The 25,477-nt window shown below is 36.3% G+C and overlaps 1 protein-coding gene across 1 annotated transcript; it reads right to left on the bottom strand.

The window, feature by feature from the left end:
* Positions 1 to 11,560: 11,560 nt before the first annotated feature.
* Positions 11,561 to 25,169, bottom strand: ambp (alpha-1-microglobulin/bikunin precursor). Its single transcript, XM_056467585.1, has 10 exons — positions 24,972 to 25,169; positions 23,406 to 23,548; positions 19,008 to 19,084; positions 18,809 to 18,925; positions 17,876 to 17,977; positions 17,361 to 17,407; positions 14,949 to 15,024; positions 12,040 to 12,207; positions 11,774 to 11,950; positions 11,561 to 11,686 (listed from the first exon to the last, which is right to left on the bottom strand). Exons 1-10 carry the CDS (start codon positions 25,074 to 25,076, stop codon positions 11,658 to 11,660), a joined length of 1,041 nt encoding a protein of 346 aa, XP_056323560.1. The 5' UTR covers positions 25,077 to 25,169; the 3' UTR covers positions 11,561 to 11,657.
* Between the last annotated feature and the right edge of the window lie 308 nt (positions 25,170 to 25,477).

The raw sequence follows: 25,477 nt of genomic DNA, 5'->3' as shown, positions 1-25,477 counted from the left end.
TTAAAGGCTTTCATCATTTAATCACCCTCATGTTGTTCCAAACCCACATGACTTTTTTCATCTGTTGAGCACAAGAAATTATAAATAGTTTTTCCATGAAGTTTCAATGGATGGGGACAAAGGGGTAGATCCCAAGCTTTTTGACTTTTTCCATAGAACAAATAAAAGAAGAAGATATTTAAACCAAATAACAATAAAGAAACAACTCTTGAACAGTGTTTGAAATTAACTTCGTTTTGAGACAAAGATTCCACTAAAGGACTGAAAAGGGGGCAACAAATAAACAATTAAACTGTTTTATTACAACTATTAATCAATGGTAACCACACATTAACAATGGTTTTGCTTCACTGAGAATATTTAACCATGGTATTTGAAATAAAACCAACCCATGCTCATTCTAAAAATGTACTCCTATATACATTTCTGGAGAGTGCCAAATACGTCCCAGGAGATACTTTTTTGCAGTTTTTGCTGTTGCAAGTTCACCAGAGGCCGATGTGTATGCTTTTTGAGATCTCAAATTACTCTCGCAAATGCCATTTGTGCCTGGTGATCTTGTGTAAATCCACCAGAGGCCGCTGTCGACTGACTGATCAATTGACCCACCCTCCTCCTTTCCTAAACCCAATCAATAGTGTTTTTAAAAGCATCGATTGACCCACTCACCCCCTTTCCTAAACCCAACTGACAGTGTTTTCAAAAGCAATCCAGAAAAAGAAAAGCCCTTGCCTATTTTTGTCACGTTTTCAGATTTTACCACATTTTCACCATGTTGTTTACTTGTTTATTTTATTTTTTGGCTTCTGTTTTTGTCTTACCTGCTTTCTGGAATCGTTCTTCGCTGGACTCGAACCCCATCATCACGGTCAACTACACTCCACATCATAAGTCCACCAACACATGCAGTGAGCCACTGGACAAACTGGCAACAGTGGAAAAGCCGTCCACATGGAGGTAAGCAATCAGCTGGTTAGTGCGAAACGGAATGTCATCATACCACCCTATATCGTTTTAAAGAATACATACCTCTGGCTACATAATTCGTGATCTCCAGAAATGTATATAGGGCTACGTTTTCAAAATGAACCTATGTTGCGTAAAACAAATAATCAATCTGCAAAAAGAATTACTACACATTTACTATAATTAAACAATAGTTTTTTAAAGGTTTAATTTGAGTTTAACTAAATCCTTGTCATCCCATTGTCAGACATTTATCAATTTAACACGTCACATCTGATTTATGATGTGTTGAACTTTTCAGCATTATAACCAATCATACACGATTCTGTAATGCTGCGTTCACACCTGACTTGGTTGAAGCGTCAAGCGCGAGTGATTTACATGTTAAGTCAATGCAAAGACGTGAATAGACTTCCTGCTGCACGATATGCGCAAATGAGGCAGCGCGAGTTGAGTGTTTTGCTTGTTTGACACGCTTATTGCGCTAATTGCTCGAGTTGGAAAATCTGAACTTCAGCGGACATTTCATGCCACTTTAACCAATCAGGAGCTTTCTCTTGTAAGGGGCGTGATTGTTAGTGTCTCGAAGGGGAATCCTCTTGCCAACATGGACAACAGTTCATCAAACTGGGCTTGGCTCAGTCTGAAGCACCGCTGAAAGCTTCCATCATCCAGGTATATTTTCTGAAGGAGTTGATGAACTCACAGAGCTGGGTGCACCTCTGAAAGAATCTAGTGGACTCAAACATGGCTCAGAGCGAATCTACTCTGTTTTTCAGCCTTCCCAAAGCACATAAAGCACAGCTACTATCTCAATAAAATCCACGTTAGCCATTTAGCCACAAAGCTAGAGTTACGACAGGCTAGCGTTACAGAAGCCCTGCCCATGACGCAAATCCACATCTACTGTCAAGTGAATTTGACACGCGAATAGCATGATTTATTTCCGCGTGCTGCATCTGGTGTGAACACAGCATAAAGCTTAGAAACTCAATGGCCAATCAGAGGCCGGTAAATAGATGAGTGCGCTCGCAACTGACAGGAGGCAGCATGTGTGCGAATTCATTCATAACAACAAACTGTGAATACGACTTAAGAGAATTGTTCAACAGATTTACTGGTGTTTTGGTGAAATAATTTAAGAAGAGTGTAATTTTGCAGATTTTGTATTTGTGACTGGACCTTTTTGCAGTTATTCGTCTCATTTTCTATTAAATTATGAGGTTTAAATACTGCATTTTTAGGGACATATTAAGCACTAATCTTTTCTGGATTAGCTGGATCAGATGGTGATCATAACCACACTTTTTGATGCAACAAAAAGATTTCAACTACAATTTTGTAGTGCCTACCATACTATTTTACCACAAAGTGTCCGTTTGCAAATGTGCATTTTATACTGTAGGTTATTACAGATTTAGAAATAATGTTATGAGAATTTTAGATAAAAAATTTGAATAAAAAAATCTGAAAAAAAGCACATATTTTTAAGTATATTATCCTTCATCATTAAAAAACCTAAACAATTAAATATCTGTCAACTTTGTTTTAAATTAAGATACTGTTATACTGTCAAAAATGGCACAAATGCGCTCATATAATTGCCAAATTCTGGACTTTGTCAGTAGGGGGTGGGTCTTTTGAACCACCTGAACCCCCCCTGGCTACAGGCCTGTAAAAGTAAGATATATTTTGTCAGAGTATCCAAAACATAACATACTGTTTAACCGTGCACTCAATGCAATGCATCTGTATTAATGAACATCACATATAAACAATGACCAGAGCAAAAATCAGAGTAATAATCATCTTTACAGGCCTAACCTATTTCTGTTTTTAACTCTGTAATTTCTATACAGTTTTAAACAATTGTTAATTGGTAATCAAAGTAAATGTTTACTGTTTTATTACAGTAGAAGTGTAGCAACCGTGGGTTTTTTGGCATATTGACTGCAATTTGTAATCACAGTTTGACTGCAAACACCATGGTTAAACTGTGGTTAATACAGCAAAACCGCAGTAAATTTGTGGTTACCATGGTTAAACTACTACCACAATAGGTCATTTAAGTAATTGGTTAAAATATGTGTTTGATATGACAACACAAATACTTTTAATTATGAAGGTGATTATAAAAAAGGCTTTTCTCAAGGTAAAACATGCCCCTGCATATTAATCCAGCGAGACAAAATATCATCTTTCGTGTCACACAGGTTTGGAATGACATGAGGTTAAATAATGACAATTTTCTGTGTGTGAATTATACCTTGAAGGGTGTGTGCGTGTGTTTTAAATTCTGCATAGCTGTGTGTTCATGGCCTCTGTGGGAAAGTCTGGGTGTGATTGAATGCGCGTGTGAAAATGTATATGTGTGTGACCATGTGTGTATCTGTAAGAAGAAGTGAACCCTTGTATCTGTGCGGACTCGCTTTGATCCTGTTCAGCGGTCTGAAACTGTTTTCCTGAGTTGCCAACAGACATGACACATGTACACACGGAGACGCTCACACAGTCTTTTCATATTTGCACACCAGAAGTCTTCCCACAGCAAAGACACACCACTAACTGGCCCCAGTCTCTCTCTCTCTCTCTCTCTCTCTCTCTCTCTCTCTCTCTCTCTCTCTCTCTCACACACACACACACATAAGAAGATGTCTTATGTATCCTTCCTTTGCCCAGACCACTGTGGGAAACATGCACTTCAAAGCGTTGCAGGAACTCTACAGCTGGTAGACTCATCTGAGTTCATGACTCAACATGTATAAAATAAGAAGGCTCAATTATGTGTAACACCTTTCAGCTGTGCTAAAGCATTTTACCAAAGAGACGTACCATATAATATTGATTTATACATTTTTTGAGGAACATGTGAGTGGCACTTGCCGGTGTAAAACTTATACAGGGGCTGTTTGTAGGTTTTTGATTCTCCTAAAGCTAAAGTCTGTTATTCTTCTTTGAAAATGCGTTTTCCTTGAAGGAATTTTTGTCTTTGTTTTTGTCTCAATAACCCGCCCACTGCCAGTTTACCCAATTATATTTCAGCACTCAGGGTTGACTTGGTGGAAAACTTGGTGGAAAACACTCCGAAATCGCTTACTTCCATACTATATATTACGCTAAAAACAATATGCAAGCCGAGTAGTATGTCCGAATTCATTGGCTGCATCTGAAATCGGTAATCAGTATGCGAGCCAAGTTGTGTCCGAATTTATAGAATTCGAAAATCCGTATGTAAGAAGTACCCGGATGACCCACTACTTCCGGCGAGATTCTGAAGTGCACATCCCATGAAGTGACGCAACTGAGGCAGGTGGGTCATGCGACCAAGACAAAATGGCGGATGTAGTACGTCCAAATTCCATTGATACTTTTCACATTCATATTGTATAGAATGTACTTTTCTAACGGCAGAGTGGTACGTTTCAAATCAAAATGCAGTACCTACTGAGTAGTAGGCAATTTCGAACGCATCCATAGAATTCGAAAATCAGTATGCAAGAAGTACCCGGATGACCTACTACTTCCGGTGAGATTCTGAAGTGTGCATCCCATGAATTCCTGAATGAGAATGAAGCGACACAACTCAAGCGGGTAGGTTACATGATCATGACAAAATGAGTTCCATTCATACTGCTCACATTCATACTGTATAGAACGTACTTTTCTAACGGCTAAGTAGTACGTTTAAATTCAAATGCAGTATCTACTGAGTAGTAGGTGATTTCGAACGGAGCCTCATTGTTTTTCAGTTCAGTAATGAAGACTGCCTCAATGTATGTGACTCAGCCAAAAATGCGACCTCCGGTGGACAGTGGCAGCCTCCAAAATAAGACACAAATTCAGTTACTAAATCCAGATTAGGTGTATTTAAATTAGCAAATAATGTAAATATTGCAAACGTAAACATTAGCCGATGTGGGAATACAAATTTATATTATCTATATATATATATATAACTGGTGCAACAGACCCTAAAATGTCTTGGTTTCCTGAGCCCTGACTGTCTCCAATATAATGCAAATTGTCAGTTTCACAGCATGGCTGTGTCTATTGTTTTCTCTCTTTGGTCAACTAGTCAGATGGGACTAGTCTACAGAACATCATTTTGCACACTGTTTTCTGCCTTTGTCTTCAGGTGAAACTTTCAGGTCGAAGAAACCCCTTTTATGTGGTCAGTAGCTGGGCAGGTTTTTAATATGTTGTCATCCACTCTGCAGACTTACATGCTGAAGAGATCAGGCCTGAAAAGGCAGTTTACCCTGCCGACAACAACACTTTATTTGCATGCTTTGTTTTAGAATGTATAAAAAACTAGTGCTTGCTGTACAGTTGAGAGTTTTTCTTTCGATGACGCCACAGCCACGCTGAGTTCTTCTTATTAAAGGAGTCTGCTTTGAAGACAACCGAAAGTTCTTTCTGGTTTTTTGGGCTCTTAAAATTTCCAACAGTTTGGTGCCGTGAGCCAAACTAGAGAAATTCACAATAGTTTGGTGCCGTCAGCCAAACTAGAGAAATTCACAATAGTTTGGTGCCGTGAGCCAAACTAGAGAAATTCACAACAGTTTGGTGCCGTGAGCCAAACTAGAGAAATTCACAACAGTGTGGTGCTGTGAGCCAGACTAGAGAAATACACCGAGCAGCGTAGATTATAACACCATGTCCTAACAATATGCAACGTGACAAGTAATTTGACTGTCAGCACCAGACGCAACACGACAGAAACATAAAATACTGCCATACCGAAGCACAGAATAGTGCACTCACTGCACTTTAACTACATGGTAAGGTTTAGAATGTAATTCATACATATCAAACATCTTTAACATTATAAAAAAGTAGCCTATATGCTGAGAGACTGATAGTTGTTGGCTTGCACTGTCAGATAATTTTCAAATGTTTATTTAATTTTCAAGATTTGAGGTAAACTATATTTGCTGCTGTATTCAGAATGACAATAAATGTAAAATGTTATTCAAGCTCACGCTGGAAGCATTTAACACTAAAAAAGGCACAATCAGTACTACCTGAGATGATTGTTGTCATAGTAGTTCTGCTGTTCAGCCATGGGAAAAAGAAACTCTTTCTAAAATAGAAATTTCAGGTGATGTTTTTGCCAAGAACTCCTTTAACATTAAACAGATTCCTTTTGTCGTGTGTAGTAATGGTATACTCTCGGTAGTCAGGCCCACTTGCTTGTGTTGGTGTTTTCTATCTGGCAACTTGCACTTGCATGGAGTCGTCAGAGGAGGGGTGAAAAAGTGCTTTGATTTTTAATTGCAATACTTAGTTCAACCACTGGGTGTCCCTCTTGTATTTTTTTTATTTTTTATTTCATATCCTCTATTTTATACAGGTTTTTTAATTGTATAATTTTATATATGTTGTAAAGTGACCTTGAGTTTCTTGAAAGGCACTTTAAATAAAATGTATTATTATTATTAATCCATCAATTATTATTGTTGCACCTTTAAGTGGCCTGAATAGGATCTAGGATATTGCTGTTTTTTTTCCCCTGAGTTGTTTCTAGAGGTCGCTGTGGCGCTGTTGGTAGCAGGATCGCCTCACAGCAAGAAGGTCGCTGGTTCGAGTCCCAGCTGGGTCAGTTTGCATTTCTGTGTGGAGTTTGCATGTTCTCCCCATGTTCGTGTGGGTTTCCTCCAGGTGCTCCGGTTTTCTCCACAGAGCATATGTCCTCAAAGACATGCAGAGTAGGTGAATTGAATGAAGGGGTGTGTATTGGTGTTTCCCAGTTTTGGGTTGCAACTGGAAGGGCATCCGCTGTGTAAAACATATGCTAGATAAGTTGGCAGTTCATTCTGCTGTGGCGACCCCTGATTAATAAAGGGACTAAGCTGAAAAGAAAATGAATGAATGTTTCCAGGGGGATGTTATGCAGTTGTGTTCATGGTGGTTTGCAGGGTGTTGTTTTGCTGTTGCTAAGTTGTACTGGATGGTTTCCTGGGCTAAACGTTTTGAACATTTGTATTGTATCATGATTCTGGATCGTAATATCATAAAGGTTATTGTTTATAGTATGCATTTATGGGTGGTTTTCAGAATGTTGCAGTTGCTAAGATGTTCTGGATAGTACCTAGGGCAATGCTATCTGATGGCTAAGGCTAAAATGTTCAAAAACCACCCAGATGTTTTTAAGGCATTTCTATGCACTGGCTCTGATGTGTTGGGTGGTATTCAGGGTGTTGTTAAACTGTTGCTGTGCTGTTCTGGGCAGTCTCCTTTGCATCAAGTCTTGTGCAGTTGATTTGTATTAATATTGTGGAGTTGCTAGACCAGGCATGGGCAAACTCGATCCTCGAGGGCCGGTGTCCCTGCAGAGTTTTGCTCCAACACTAATCAAACACACCTGAACACCCTAATTAGTGTCTTCAAGATCACTAGAAAGCTACAAGCAGGTGTGTTTGATTAGGGTTGGTGCAAAACTATGCAGGGACACCGGCCCTCCAGGATCGAGTTTGCCCATCCTTGTGCTAGACTGACAGACAGTTAGGTAGAAAGGTATTTTGAGAGAAAATATACAATAAAATGAAACTGCTGATTGTAAAATGTATTTAAAGTAGATTTAAAATAAAAAAGCACCCATACTCAACACCCCACCCCTTTCCCCTCATTCAAAATGTAGAAAATACCAATACAACATCCTCAAAACAGACCACATGCCCTCAGTGGTTCAGTATTATCAAGCAGGAGAATATTTGTGCGCACATAAAACAAAAATAATGACTTTATTCAACAGTTTCTTCTTCTTTATTTCACAGTGTCAGTACAGGGCACGTGTTTATGAGCACTGTGCTTTGACGTATTATACCTCCATATACTAACCCTGAGGAGAAGAAACTTTTTGATCATCTCTGGTCCGTTGCTGCCTATGAAGGATGAGAGTGCTCTCAGATTACACCTAAAATATCTTAATTTGCGTTCAGAAGATGAACGAAAGTCTGAGAGGATTAGAATGACATGCGGCACAGTAATTAATTAGAGACTTTTCATTTTTGGGCTGAACTAACACTTTAAGTTGTGACATGAAATACTGTTTCCTCTACTCATTTGAACTGAGAAAACTCAATAGCAGTTTATGAACAAGGTTACTCATATCACACATTAAAGCCAGTCTTTTCTAAAAGCGTGGTGTTCACTACAGTCTCTGGATTTGCTGCATCCCAGACTCCAGTGTTTAATGATTTATAAAAGATGAATCACCGTCTGATCATCTGAGATTGTGCATGGATGAGGATATAAACGTTATGATCATGATTTTCAGCAGAATTACAGCACACCATGAGTCTAAATTAGTTACATTTGTTGTTGCTTCTCTTTTGGATGTTTGGACCTAGATACTGTGATGTGTGAAGCAAATCTGAGAACAAACTCTCAACATTTGAGCACAGTTTGATATTCAGGCATGCGTTAAGTGTCCATTGTTATGCTTGTCTTTGGCTGAAGTGTGTTAAGATATTCCCCCTTGGAAATGCAATGACATTCAGATGTTTTAGCATGGATTTGCTGTGTGTTTTGTGTCTGTTGTGTGTGTGAGCAGGTGATGTGGCCCTGGCCGGAAGGTCACTGAAAGCCGTCAGTTCCTTTTTCCTCTCCGGATATTCCCAGCATTCTCCACTCCATCAGCAGGCTGAATGCTGAGAAACAGCGGCAGGAAGCCTGGCTCGGTTGCTCTGAGTCCACTCTTTTAGCCCGCACACGGGATCAGCTTTATAAGGCTAAATGCAATGCTTTAGTGTTATCACAAGAGCCCTAAAACTGGCCTTGGATCAGCAGTGGAATCAGACCAACATGCTGTTTCACACAATATCAGAAACTAGAGTAGATGTTCTTCAGCAGACAACACTGACCTCTCGTGGCCACTGTCAGTATGGAGACCAGGGGATTATAAAATAATATAACAAAATAATAATAATTCAAATGGAATCATAAAATATAGTGTAAGGAGGAATTACTGAACAATCAATCAATCAATCAATCAATCAATCAATCAATCAATCAATCAATCAATCAAACGTTTCAAATAAATAATGTTAAATATTTACATCAATATATATTATTTAATTGATACTGATTAAAATATCCCTCTATGGCATACATTTTTGTTTTAAGAGAAAAAAAAATTTCACCCCAATTTGGGGATCCCTTATAATAAATCAATCATATAATGTGCTCCCCCCTAGCCCCCCCACCAGATTTTGGTTAGTTGCCTCAGGGCAACAACGTACTATTAGGGCACTAAAACATCAAGGTTTTCTGTATACTATTATATGTGAAATGAGGTACAAAAAGCCATAAATACATTAGAAAAAGTTTTTATTTAACATTAACAATATCAACAAGTAATATTTCATCAAAACTAGTCTTGAATGGTGTATTGTGTGTTCCTGTTACGGTTCCTGTTCCTGTTGTATGTTCCTGTCCACTGTTTATTATTCACTGTGGAACCTCAGAAAACAGTTGTTGGTGGATGTGAAGCAAAGCTGGGTGTCACATTTTTGCCACTTTAGCTTTAGGGTCAAGGGTGCCCAAACTCAGTCCTGGTGGGCCGGTGTCCTGCAAAGTGTAGTGCTAACCCCAATTAGACACACCTGAACTAGCTGGCAACTAAACTCTGCAGGACACCGGCCCTCCAGGGTAAGATAAATGATGAAATCTATCTTACATTCTGCTTGCAGTGTGCTCAAGCAGGCTATGGTCCCAAAAACGACTTTTTTGCCCCCAGAAGACAATCAAATATTTCTGTCATTAAAATATTTTTTATTTGTTCAAATTGCTTTATTAAAATGAGCTGAAACAACACAATTCTTGAGATTTCATCGAGACAGCTTAATTTTTTGTGTTAAATCCACAAAAATTTGTTGAAAGTGTAAAGTTAACTTAATCAATTTGTGTTGGGACAACATGAATGGATTGTGTGGAACCCTGCATTTTTTTCAGTGCACAGCCACCTCAAAATTCATTGGTCAAAACTTATTATTAGACCTATTATTTTTTGTGATATTTTATTTTTTTAAAAATAATGGAGTACACCATGCCATAGAGGGATATGTTGAAGTAAATAACTAGAATGAAAAATATATAAGAAAGTTCTGAACATCCCAAATAAATAAAATAAATGCATAAAAATTTAAGTAATGCATATGCTTAAATGACATAACATATGAAGGAAACACTGGGCATCTATTAATAAATAAGACAATTTAACAAATATATAATAAAACATTAATGAAAAAACTAAAGAAATTAATTAAAAAAATTTACAAAAGCTCATCAACAAATAATAATAAAAAAATTAATAATATAAAAGGGAGAAACAAATAAAATAATTTGTACGGAAGAACTATTGGGATTTCAAAAATTAAATAAGTAATAGAAAATCATAACTAAATAAATAAATTACCAAAATAAAATCTAACTAACTAATTAGTTTATTAAATAATTAAATACAAAATTAAATAAAATTACCAAAATAAATACTAAAAATACTAAAAAGTCCAAATATTAAAATTAGCTAAATACTAAGCATGCTTAAAATGTTTCTAATTATATTAATTTAGTCATTTATATATATATATATATATATATATATATATATATATATATATATATATATATATATATATATATATATATATATATATAAGCAATTTGACACGAGTAGCAGTGCGATGTGGCTGTATATTGACACTGGCGGGAGCCGTGCATTGCCTTAGTGTCCCACCAGTGACGATATTCAGCCACATCGCACTTCTATAAGTGTGATATTGCGTTTATGCCACTGTTCGATGGCATAATCATGTATATAAAAAAGAAAACCAAACACAGAGAGTCTCAAAATCCTTTTATATGAGGAACAAATTTCTTCCGCCATTCATTTACATCTGCAGCTGAGCATCAGAATAGCAGAAACCGTTGCCAATTTCACCAACGTCACTTTAGAGCTTTTTGAATGATTCTCTAGCGTATTGTCTAAAAAGGAGACTCGTTAGAAACAGATGGCCATCTCCAGTTTTAAGATTTAAAAGCACTACAACAAACAAAAGAAAGAGATCGACTTAGAAAGTCACTTACTAAATTTAGATTGATTTTAATCAACTGTAGTTTAAAGTTACGCTGGGTTTTCCATCTCCAGTAGGCGCTTATTATGCGCTCTCTGTCACATTCTTGTGGATGGACAACATCAACCGTCTTTGGTCTGCTCAATGACAGGTTAATGGCGGCAGAAGCGGTGTCTCTTAGAATTATAAATATTTAAAAATAGGCACAATCCTTATAAATAAACAGCATAGTTGCAATCTAAACAACTACATTCTTGACTAAAAAAAGCCTCAAAAGTACATTATGTTGTCCAACAGCAGCAATATTTGTTAAGCTGTAGAGTGTCCTCTGCTTGTTGCTGAATGTGAGCAGAGTAATACAAAAGGGTGAAGGGTGAAGAGGCTGGACGAGTGCTGTTACTGGCAGAATATTGCATGGCTATAAACCAATCAGATTCAAGAACCAGACTGAACTGTTGTATAAATATATAGCACAGTATCTTAATAATGTGTCAAAAAAGTAACAAACAGACAGTGAATCAGGTCTCTATTTATTGTGGACTGAATTAAATGACTTATGCAAATGGATCCACGTTACACTTTTGTTTAAACTGAAGTAAATGCTCCACAAGCTTCTCAGTTCACAGAAAGAAACTCGTCGTCTCCTGCAAACCCATAACAAATGTTAGTTTCTGATAAGAAACAAGGCATTAAGGAAAAATCTGAACATTAAAAAACAAACTCAGTCATACCGGTCCTCATCATGGCCCCGCAGTACTCATCACACTCCTTCTTGCTGTAAAACCTGTTACCATTGCCCTTACAGCCTCCATACTTGAGGGACACGCACTTTTCAGCGGACGGATCAAAGGCCCACAGGTCTACGAACTCTTTACAGGGGCCGGCGTCCATAGGCAGCCTACAGGCAGCTGGATAGACAAAATACAGACAGATAAACAGTTCACTATCGGCCTCTCAGCTGGACCACACACACAGATAAACACACACTCAGACTCACCCTCAGTGCGGCAGCTCTGCAGACAGTCTTTCTCAGTGGGGAAGTTGTTCTGGTTGCCCATGCAGCCTCCAAAGGTGAACGTCTGACAGCTCATGATGGACGAGTTATAATGAAAGCGTGCTAACATCCCAAAACATGGACCCGAATCTGGCTCCGACTTACACGCATCTACACACACACACACACACGCATACAGAGAAAGAGATGCATGTCACTGTACTATAATCACAGCATCATCATTTTTGCAGTATTATTTATACTGTAATCTATAATCTTCTATAATATCAAAGCAGTTATTATTTTCTCCAAAGATTTTCGAGGCTCTAAACTCAGCCCTCTCTTTCTTCATTTAAAATAAAATTAGGTTAAAAATAACACACAACGCACTCTAATGTGAATTAAATGAAAAGTACTCAGGTAGCAAAGAATTCTAGCCCAGATTTGGCATAAAGCTGGCACAACAGGCATTTAGCATGGGGGCCAAACATGGCCCGTGTTTGACAGTGGCACCGTCTTGTGTAAGGTGGCACACAAGACATGGGCCAGATGTCAAAAGTAGTATTCGACCCAGATGTTAAAAATTTATATGTGGGCCACGTAAGATTAACCCACATTAAAAATACATTAAAATGATTTATTTACATATTTTAATACACAAAGTCATTTCTGTCTTCCTGTTTGCATCTGCTAATGCCTTCATTTTAATCCAGGAAACAATCAAGATTTAATTACTTCAATCACTGAACTATTTCTCGTATGTTGCAAAATAACTGAATGTAACCTACTTTACTCATATTTTACACTGTAAACCATAATAAGTTAAAACTACTCAAATGATTTGAGGAACGTTAGTTTGAGTAATGGGAAATTGACAACTCAATTATTTAAGTTGACTAAACATGGTCTCTTCATTGAATTAACTTAAATGTTTAAGTACAGATAACTTAAAATGGCTAATAGACTAAACTTTCAAATTTTTTAGCTTTTATATTCTTTACTTTCTCCCGGGGCCGTTTATTGTTTTGTAACATCTCATTTTTAGTAGGTGGCTCATTAGCCCAATGCTCAACCCACAACCTGGAGGACCAGGACATACACACATACACTACAGACAATTTAGCTTACACAATTAAAGCGCATTTCTTTGGACTTTGGGAGAAACTGGAGCACCCTAATGAAATCCATGCAAACACGGGGAGAACATGCAAACTCCACACAGAAATGCCAATTGACCCATCCAAGGTGCGAACCAGCAACCATCTTGCTGTGAGGTGACTGTGCTACCCACTGCACCACCATGTCACCCTTGCGTGTTTAAATATCTATACTAATTTAACTTTTTTCTTTTGTCAGATGGGTTCAGATAGCGCCTCTGTCCTGCTGCGTTTCAGCAAAATTCAGCATCACAAGCAAAATGACCACCTTGTGTCATATAATATCAACAAATCAGCGTGGTTGTCAAGGCAGAATTTCAAGCGCAACCATTAATTTTAAACATACAAGGTGAATCAAGTAAAGAAAGTCAAGTTTAAAATAATTAAAATATTAATTAAAAGTTTTTTTTTGCTGCCCAATGATTTTGATGCCAAAACTTGGTATTTTAAGTAATGTCAAGTTATATTAACTTAATATCTTTAGTAATAACAACAGTGGGGTTTACAGTGTATTAACCAAATTAATATTTTACAGATTATATTATTATTAACCAAATGTTAAAGTAAATTTTTTAATAATAATATATATATATATATATATATATATATATATATATATATATATATATATATATATATATATATATATATATATATATATATATAATTCTGATTGTCTCATTTCATATATAAGCACACATTTAAAATAATAAAAATAAAAATCGCATCTCTTGATGGATTTATCAAGTTCATTGCAGTCATGACACAGCACGTCCGGCGTCCAGACAATGGGCAAATGCGCCATATCTGGCCCAGTTCAGGCCCAGTTATGAGTTATTAACTTGGCTGAGACTTGGCCCAGATGTGGTCATGTTTGACTTGGTCCAATCATGTACCCTAATTCACTGTGGCATGTGGGCCAAGCAAAAGCTTTGCCAGGGCTGGGCCAGAGAAATTTTGTTATGTGGGTAATTATAAGTTTAGGGTCAGTAAGATTTAAATGATTAAAAATAACTACTTTTATTTAGAATGGATGCAATAAACTGACCAAAAAGTGACAGTAAGACATATACATCTTACAAAAAGCCAATGTTTATGTTTATTTCAAATAATATGAGTGAAATATAATATATAAAGAAAAATCAAACCAGTCTAACTGCAGTTAACCAGCCAGTCAGGGAAAACTGGTTGTATATTGTGAAACATATTTTTAAACTGCATTTTTCACATTTTTGGGTAATTATCATAAATGCCTTTTATGACCTCCTAAATTTGCACATTTAGAGTATCTGTCACACCACAGGACAAATAATAATACTATATTTAAAAAATCAACAAAAATACATGAGACTTCAGAAATATACTATATATATATATATATATATATATATATATATATATATATATATATATATATATATATATATATATATATATATATATCCTTTATAGAATCAAAATGTGAAATATATTTTGACATGAAAAATTGTTATTTTGTCAACTACGCTGAAAAATATATGATCAATAAATCCTGACAGCATATGTTTTTAGTTCATTGTAACTTATTAAACTAAATTAATCATGTTCTAACTTAATTTTATAAGTTACTCAAGCTGTTTTAAGTCAGTTTAACATAATATAAGTTCAATGGACTCATAAGGTTAATTTGATTCAGCTGAAAAATGTAAGGCAACCAGGATTTTTTTCACACCCTTCAAAACAGTATGGAAGCACATTAGTGGGCCTGTTTCTCACCAGGTCCTCTGAACATAGGCATGTCGTCACCCGATCCTTCCTCAGCAGGCGGCACAACCACATTCCTCCTCGCCCGCTATTGAGATTGGAACACATGACAGGATAATTAATGAATAATTCAGTAAGGGTTACACTTCTGTCATTAGTTACTCACCCTCATCTGTTTGTCACACATGGCTTCAGACTCAAGAGCTTTTGTACCAAATTAAGATTTTGTCCTCAAATGCAGATTTGGAGTGACATGAGGGTGAGCAAGGGCCTGTTTACACCTGGTCACTTCATGAGTTTTTTATGATCGGATAGCTATCCGATTATGAAAAGTGGCATAGTCAGATATAACAATCTGCTAATGTGCAACACACAAAACCACAGATGGCTGTTTGAGATGTGTGTTTTGTTTAATCTTTTCATTTAATTTTATATTTGACCGGCCATTAACCATTAAATAATAAAATCAGATTGTTAAATTAAAATCAAATGGCAGTTTTAGCAGCAGATACATATCATGGTAATATGAAATATAGAAAAATATAGTTTATTTTATTTTTCAAAGGCACAGTGTTTAGTTTTGGAAGGTTAGGTTAGTTACAGTTTTAAATGATGTCTTGTATGTATCTGTATGACAAAAATATATAATTCATTAATTAATCATGGAGCCTGCCTTGTGTACTATATAAAATCATTATATGCCAGGATTTTTTTTGCATGTTTATGTAAAAGGTAATAATAATAATAATAATAATAAATACAGTGTATCTGAAGCTTTAGTCAAAGTCACATAGTTAAATTTGCATATAGCGCAGTTTGAAGATCAGATTTATATGTTTAGCAGAGGTGCATTTATCTGGCCAAATGGAACCATTTTCACAAATTAGATCTCTATCCAATCAGAAAAGACTTAAAAGTGCTACTTCAACCTAAAAATTCAGTCAATCATCAATTTCAAAGCCTTGATTGTGTTTATGGGGTGCATAGAAAAACATTTTCATGCTTGTTTTTTTCTAAATCACTTATATTTACCACAATTATACTTTATTACACAATGCTGGTTCCAACATAGGCTCATTCTATACGTTTATATACGTTTCTGGAGATCGCAAATTATGTAGCCAGAAGTACGTATGGCTGCATTTTGTTTTTAAACAAATGCTACTGGGCAGTACTGGGCAGACTTTCCCGCTGTTACTAGTTTGTCCCGTTAGCTCGCCATATACGTCAGTGGACTTAAGACGCAGAGTTGACCACGATGACAGAGTTAGTGTCTGGTGAAGAACGGTTGCAAAAAGCGAGTAAGACAAAAACAGAAGCCAAAAAATAAAATAAATAAGTAAATAACAGGGTGAGAATGTGAAAACGTCGGCTTTTCTTTTTCTGGATTGCTTTTGAAAATTGTTGGTTGGGTTTAGGAAAGTGGGTGAATGGGTCATCCAATACAATTGGTTGGGTTTAGGGGAGGAGGAGGGTGGGTCAGTCAATCGGTCGGTCAGTCAGTCAGTCGACAGCGACCTCTGGTGGATTCATGAAAACAAAAACTGCAAAAAAACGTAGCTCCTGGGACATATTTGGTGCTTTCCAGAAATATATATAGGGGTATGTTTTCAGAATGTACCTGGGCTGGCTGTTCATATTCTTCTAAAAATATGCTTGACTATGTGGTTCTATGAAACCCTTTCAGAAATACAGAATGTGCTCTGATTGATCCGCTGGCCCAATGTGTTCTGATTTGCTAACTGCCTAGTGCATGATGCAGGAGATCGGGGGTCGGTTTATGTAAATTGTCACCAATCTTTTCTGTATAATTAATTTTCTAAAAGAAAGGATCTCTTCTTGGCAGCGTAGTGGCGCAGTGGGTAGCAGTGTCACCTCACAGCAAGAGGGTCGCTGATTCAAGCCTTGGCTGGGCCAGTTGGCATTTCTTTGTGGAGTTTGCGTGTTCTCCCCATGTTGGCGTGAGTTATCTCTAGGTACTCCGGTTTCCCCCACAAGTCCAAAGACATGTGGTACAGGTGAATTGGGTAAGCTAAATTGTCTGTAGTGTATGTGTGTGAATGGGAGTGCATGGGTGTTTCCTAGTGATGGCTTGCAGCTGGAAAGGCATCCGCTGCATAAAACAAATGCTGGATAAGATGTCGGTTCATTCCGCTGTGGCTACCCCTGATTAATAAAGGGACTAAGCTGAAAAGAAAATGAATGAATGAATGAGGATCTCCTCTTGCACTGAACTTTGCGTGTTGTAACTTTGCAGATGTTGCAGATGTTGTTTGTGCTCAAACTGCATCACTACACAGTAAAAAAAAAAAAAAAAAAATGAAATCATAATCAAATACCCCTTTAAAATACTCGTTGTTTTTTATAAAGTATTGTTATGTGTTGTCTATCAGGTGTATTTGTTAGGGATTATAAAGCCCTGACCTGGATCTGTGGCTCTTGTGTGGTCTCTTCACCTGGAACACATTCACCTGATGACATGAAGAAGGAGAGAGAGGCATGAATGATGAAATAATGGCACATAGTGGGAATTACATCAGTTTGTTTTTGTGAGGGTGGCGTGATGGCACAGTGGGAAGCGCTGTCACCTCCCAGAAAGAAGGTTGGTGATTCGAGCCTCTGCTGGGTGAGTTGGCACTTCTGTGTCTAGTTTGCATGTTCTCCTATTGTTTGTGTGGGTTTTCTCCGGGTGCTCCGGTTTCCCCCACAGTCCAAAGACATGCGATATAGGTGAATTGGGTGAGCTAAATTGTCCATAGTATATGTGTGTGAATAAAAGTGTATGGGTGTTTACCAGTGATGGATTGCAGCTAGAAGGGCATTCGCTGTGTAAAACATATGCTGAATAAGTTGGCGGTTCATTCTACTGTGGCGAACCCTGATAAATAAAGGGACTAATCTAAAAAGAGAATGAATGAATGAATGTTTTGTGAGGATACCTTTGTTCTTTTTGATTATAATAGTGTCTTCACTCATTCCTTGTTCTGCCACCAGAGTCTTGAAGTCTTCAATGAGCGTGGGCCGCAGTTCCATAGTACGACCTGCAGGGGGAGCATAACCAGTTACTTATTGGTGACAAGCACAAAAACAATGCACTAAATTTTCGGCTGCTGAAAATGTGCGTCTGAAAATGGTATTTTTCGGATTTGGGCTGAAAGAGAAAAAACGATCAAAAATATGAGGCGAAAAATGTTGCTAACACTCCCGTTTTTCTTGGGAATCTTCAGTATTACAGACCCTTCTACCGCCACCCTCCCATTTTGTTATTTCTCCTGGAAAACTCTCATTTTTGGTACAGTCTGTAACACCCCCGGGTTGCCAACTTTTGTATAATATCCGATTGCAGTGGTCTCCCGAAACTCGCTCCATAGTACAGTTACAATAAGTTACTAACCCAGTTCTCAACAGTGTTATTCAGACACCTCAGACAGCTAGACAGACAGACAGACAGACATAGATAGATAGACAGATGACAGACAGACAGACAGACAGACAGACAGACAGACAGATAGATAGACAGATGACAGACAGACAGACAGACAGACAGACAGACAGACAGACATACAGATAGATAGACAGATGACAGACAGACAGACAGACAGACAGACAGACAGACAGACAGACAGATAGATAGATAGATAGATAGATAGATAGATAGATAGATAGATAGATAGATAGATAGATAGATAGATAGATAGATAGATAGATAGATAGATAGATAGATAGATAGATAGATAGACAGACAGATCAATAGATAGACAGACAGACAGACGGACAGACAGACAGACAGATCAATAGATAGCTAGACAGACAGACAGACAGATGTCAAAGCTGATATAATTGATAATTAATAAAGAAAACAAATATTTTACCGTAGAGTTTGACAGATGTTGATTTTTCACCACCTGGTTTTTGCTTTAACATCACCACCAGAGCGTACTCATTATAGTTAGTGTGCACCACGTAGGCGTCCACATCAGAGTTCCACTCTACAGGTCGAACGACACACAAACAGTGAAACAGCAGTGAAATGAATGGAACTCAATCTAACAGCTGTGGTGTTGTACACACTGGCACTGTGGTAGTAGAATCTTCCAGGCGTTTTGGTCAGTTGATATTCTCCACTGATGGACTTACAGGTCCCACGTCTGCAAAATCAATCAATGATGCTGTTCATATGGAGTCTCACAAAACACAGAAGGGCTTTTGTAATAGATCTAGTTAAACTTGTCATTCGAAATATTGTTAACTGGATTTTCCATTGGCCTGTTGCAATAATCAATAATTTGTCTTATCCATGGATATAACCTCAATCATTTTTGGTGATGCAATATATATGACCCATTATGTTTACATAAAAATTGATGTCTGCAATATTTTAACTGATTGCACACAGTCTCTGTCATTTCCTCTAATCTTTTTTGAAGGTCTCAGCGAGCTCAGGGAATTCCTTTAGAAATGATTACTGACAGGTGAAGAAAAGCTGAATTTTCACAGTTTTCTGAAAACTACTGAAGGTTTAATAAGTTTTCCAAATGAGCTCTGCTTCAAAGCTGCAGTCCACTTCCCTAAAAGGGTCACAAAATGCCACTCACAAATAAAATTAAAGCCATTATACAAGGACATTTACATAGTAGGTCACCGATGTAAAAGCTTATTTTCAGGATTTTTACATTTTTAAACATTAAATTACAGAATTTAAAATAACCTTAAAGCAACACATTTTTGCGACTAAAATAATGACTAAAATTCTAAAACAACCCTGAACAAGATGAATTCTTCTGCCATTGCTACCAAAGTAGTCTATGAGTGGAACAGTGCAATCTGCATTATGGCATAAATCACATATTTTACTTGTAGCATTGGTGGAGTTAGCAAGAGCTAACCATGAGATGAAATTTATTATTTTTAGTTGTAAATTCATTTTAAGAAAAATAATTATTTAAAATGTAGAAACTGCATTCATTTAAAATGTAGAAAACAAGATTGAGTGATAGAAGAAAAAACAGCAATATAAATAAAAATTAAATGAAAGTAGAAAGGGTGATCCAGGATTGTTTCGTTCCTCAAAACTTATCTGAGAGTTGTTGTCCTAGCAACAGTTCTGGTAGCTCAAACCTGCTCTGGTGCAGGCTCATTTCATTTAAACAGGATTAGATTGGGTCTTTTCAAGCAAAGGTAATACTGAAAGTATGTACCGAATGCTGATATTTTCTTACAGTAGTAACCTATAGGTTATTTACACTTGGGAAAATAATAAAATAGTTTTAAAAAATGTGTATAGACATTTATAATTTAAAATAATTAGTAATATGTAATAATAAATAATTAATATTTATGTTTATATACATATAAGTTATGATTTTTTTGTTTTCTTTTTTAAATATTTCCCAAATGATGTTTAACAGAGCAAGGACATTTTCACAGTATGTCTGATAATATTTTTTCTTCTGGAGAAAGTCTTATTTGTTTTATTTCGGCCAGAATAAAAGCAGTTTTTAATTTTTTAAAATCCATTTTAAGGTCAATATTATAAGCCCCTTTAAGCTACTTTTTTCCATAGTAGATAGTTTTACTTTACATAAATGTTCAACACAATAATCAATATCAGACAAGTTTACATTGTTGCATACACTCTTACAAGCTTACTGAAGACTAATAAACTTGTGACAATGACATTATGTGTACCATGAACTGCTTCATCTGGTCAGTGGACATGGTTTCCAAAGAAGGTTTCTGCATTTGCTGGTTCCCTCAACTTATAGTCAACACACTAGCCCAGGGATGGGCAAACTCGATCCTGGATGGCCGGTGTCCGTGCATAGTTTTGCACCAACCCTAATCAAACACACCTGCTTGTAGCTTTCTAGTGATCTTGAAGACACTAGTTAGGGTGTTCAGGTGTGTTTGATTAGTGTTGGAGCAAAACTCTGCAGGGACACCGGCCATCCAGGATCGAGTTTGCCCATGCCTGCACTAGCCTGTATTGTGCTGACAAAAACCATGGGTCATATGGACTTAAAATAAAATCACAATATTTTCTGGTATTTATTGCGTTAACTATATTATTATTGACAATAATTCATATCCACTGAGAGAATAAGTAATGTCCTGTTCCTTTAGAGAAAAGTATTAACTTGTGTGTATTTTTAGGTTTATTTTTTTAAGTCTTTAACCGTTAATGCCTGCCATACTGCAAAGCTCAACTATAAACACACTAAAGCAGCTAAAAAAGGATCATATAAAAATTCACAAGCTGATGTGCTGAAGCAGGTTAGAAATAAACTTTGCAGGACAGTGTGCAGAGTTCTAGACCTGAATACAAAACGATTTCTTGATTGCTTGATTTCTTCTTCATTATGTTATATTAAACCATGTCTGATCACACAAATGAGTTATTTTAAAGACTTGACTGGGGTTGTTGCTAAAAGGGATACAGCTGGTGCTGGAAGTTAACCAGAATTATTTATATTATTTATTAAATTACCAATTAATTGTATTCTAAAAACGTTACCCTCACCCCAACTCTAAACCCAACCATAACAGTAATGTAAAAAAGTAAATACAATGAGAATCATTTATATTATTTATTAAATTACCCCTTAAGTAGTTTTTTTTGTTAACATCTACCCTACCCCAACCATAAACCCAACCCTCACAGTTAAAATATGTAAAAATATGAATTACTATTGATATGCAGTTGTATCCCCTCTAAACTTTAACCTCGACTGGTGTTAGGAATTAAATTCAGAGTGAAAGTATGTCAGTTAATCTGCATTTGTAAACAGGCTCAAACACACACACAAAAAAAAACGATCACACGTACACTTCTATAATAATACCTTACTGCACAGACCAGTTATAGGTTTTATCGTTATTACAATAAGTAGATTTTAATCATCATGGGAAACATGTCGTATTGTGTGGTTAGACGCCAAATTAAAAAAAACAGAAAACTTTTTGCTTTTAATGCCAACCGCAGACGTTTTTAGCTAACAGCCATCATAAGAGCTGAATGGAGTGAGGACCTAATTAAAAATGCTCGACTCTGCAGTTCTCATTTCATATCAAGTTCACATTATGCTGAATCATACACATTACTCGTTTTTGATTGCAGCAATGATTTCAGCAAAAACAGTTAAATATGGTGAATTAAACTGCGCACACTAGAACATTATTTCTTGCACATGACCACAAATTGTAGGCATCCAAAGACTTGTGGGCCTTTAACTTCTCTCTTGTAAAATCACTTGGAGTTTCAATGAAATAGTTGTATATTTGGGGCTGGATGCTTAGCCATTACGTCTTATCCAATATCCATTGGGAGGGTGCTATCGCAAATGGACCTGTCAGACGAACGGCGCTCACTTTAACGTTAATTTTGCCGAATAACTGTGTGACAAGCTGTTATAATACGCTGAAAGCATTATGTAAATAATATATATAATATGTAATCAATATAACGTATCTCTAATACAACAACAAACTCTGTACCGCATCGGATGTCATTTCCTCACTGCAAATGCTAGCGCTCCTGTTTTTTTTCTGCAACCTCACTGCGTGTGCATCCTTAATGTTTACAAAATGGTAATTCATCTATAAGACATCCCCCATCCCTAGCAGGCAAATGTGCTTATCAACCACAGGGATTGAACAAAAAGTTACATAGTGTTGCTTTAAGAAAGAACCTTGAAATTGTTTATGCCTATTGCATTATACTTTTATATGATGATTATAATAATCAATGTCTACTACTGGCAGTATGATATATTGCTATTAGAGTCAGCATACTTTGAGGAACAAAATTGTTTTTACAGTTTTTTGGTGCAAAAAGTTGTTCTTGAAGCTTTTAATAATTGAATCAGTGAAGTCAGATGGGATGTTTTACAATGTTTTTGGTTTCCTTTTAGGACTTTGAATGTCTCAAGACCATTGCTGTCTATGGAGGAAGAGAGCTCCTGGATTTCATCTAAAATAACTTCATTTGTGTTGCAAAGATGGACGAAGGTCTCTGGGGATTGGAACGAAATAAACTAACGATTAGGGTGAACTAAACCTTTAATAACAGGTGCCAACAGGACCTAGATTACAAGACTGAAAAATTCCTTTACTCAAAGTTAAAAGTGGGTTTTAGGCTACCTAGGGAATAAAGAGAAAGTTCACCCAAAACATGATAATCACATATTCACCCTTCACTTTTTGTCAACCATAATGAGTTTCTTTCTTCTGTTGAACACAGAATATAATTTGAAGATTGATGGAAATCAGTAGCCATCAAGTTAATGTGGATGTTTATGGCTACCGGTTTCTAACATTTGTCAAAATATCTTCTTTTGTGTTCAGCAGAAGAATGAAGAGGTTAGGGAAATTGGTATTAAATTGACATTTTAGCTCTAATTGCTTTGAGAGCCTGTATTTGAGTGTGTTTGTGATTGATTATTAATTTGCTGTTGATGTTTGTGTTTGTACCTGAGGCCGATGCGGGTCATGCTGAGGGTTTGTGGTGATCCGCTGGACTGCAGCTCCAGAGAACCAATGGCCGCGTCTCCTTTATGACGCTTCATCCAAGGACATGTGGACGCCACCGCAATATCATACCATTTCCCCATGAACTGCAAGAGGTCAGTGGTGGATGAGGTCAGATCATGACAAATAAAGACAATTAAGGTCTTAAATCATGTTGGAAAAATCACATCACTGGCCTGATACTAATCATTATGATAATAGCAATGCAATTGTCTTTATTTCTCATAATAAGAATGAAAAGTCAACAAAACACGGTGAAACACTAATTGCGCAATTATAATTTTTTTAATAATAGCCGTTGTAATTTTAAGTCTAAATAATAGTTATAAAGTGCATACGATTCACAATAATCATAGCCTTTTCAGTAAAGTTAGTCTTTTACCTATTTCATTTTTTTAAATTTCATATTTATTATTATGCTATCATTCATTATTTTCCTTCGGCTTAGTTCCTGATTTATAAGGGGTCGCCACAGCAGAATGAACCACCAACTACTGTGGCATATGTTTTAAGCAGCGAATGCCCTTCCAACCGTATGTGCCTTTTGTTTTGTTTATTATAAAAATAATTTGTTGCATGTTTGTTTTAAATGCTTTTTTATTTCATGAAGTATTATTTAGTTAAACATTACTATATTATAGATGTTATACGATTATATCAGTTGAAAATTACTACTATTATTGTGCTTTTCCATGAACTGTTTTGTTTAGTATTTGATTAATGTTAAATATAGTGATTATGCTATGCAGTTTTCATTTTCTTAAAATGTTTATATTAATTATGACAATATGAAATTCTTCACAGATTCCAATAAATAGGCTACACTATAAAGCTACCAATTTCAGTAATTGTTTTTTAAAAGACTTTATTGTTTGTAATTTTTGTTTTGTATTTCACATAAAATACTTAATATAAATTATTACAATGTAAACCATAAATAAGTTGTCTAAATAAATATATTCAAATATATATATATATATATATATATATATATATATATATATATATATATATATATATATATATATATATATATATATATATATATATATATATATATATATATATATATATATATATATATATATATATGTGTGTGTGTGTGTGTGTGTGTGTTCAATAAACAAGTGAGGAGAATGACCTCTGCTGCATGTTTAATCAGTGAAAAGAAATCAATAAATGTTCAAAGAACTCCCTTTTCCTTGACAATAACAGTGGGAATGTGCAACTGTTTCTGGTAATATCTGGTAGCATTATTCCTGGTCTCTTCAGCAAACAAGCAGTGTCTTAAAAAGGAGAAAACACACAAATGAAGATATTTTGGAAACCTGTAGCCTTTGACATCCATAGTAGGAAAAACATACTATCAAAGTCAGAGGCTGTCTTCAGTATATCCTTTTTCTGTTCTGTTCAAACTTGGTTTGTAGGAAGTGAAGGTTGATTAAATGATGACAAAAGATTCATTTTTGGCTGAACTTTTACTTTAATCCCTCAAAATCCCAAACTCACCCGATTGACGTTGAAGTTCTCCTGTGTCTGCAGGACGGGCTCATCCGGCAGAGGTCCAGCATCCAGGAGCCCCAGCAGAGGCAGAAACAGCAGAAACACACGCATCCTTCTGTTCGTCTGAGATCCCAATCAAGCTCTGGAGACGCCGGACTGTCCTCTCCGTCCACAAGACACTGACCTACTGAACAACACCCCCAAAACCAGGCCAGACAACAAACAGAGCAAAGGTCCTTTTATCTGCCTGTTGACTCAAACCAATCTGTGCCGAATGCTGCTCGCAATTTGCCTGAAACTCTGACAAATCGCATGATTTCATTATATAATTGGATAATACTCAGTAGCTAAGAGTTTTAAAGCTTTAGCTTAATGAGCAGGCTTTTTTTGTTTTGTTTTTGAGTGACTATATGAAATCAAATGAATTGAAAAATGAGTATTGCAACAAAACAAATAGCACAATTGTAATTGCAATTACTAAATGTGAACTGATTAGTTATGACTGGTACTGT

The sequence above is a fragment of the Danio aesculapii genome, chromosome 10 (genome assembly GCF_903798145.1).
Source record: "Danio aesculapii chromosome 10, fDanAes4.1, whole genome shotgun sequence".
Classification (NCBI taxonomy): domain Eukaryota; kingdom Metazoa; phylum Chordata; class Actinopteri; order Cypriniformes; family Danionidae; genus Danio; species Danio aesculapii.
The sequence above is the reverse complement of the archived record's forward strand: the minus strand, read 5'-3'. Positions and strand labels throughout refer to the sequence as shown.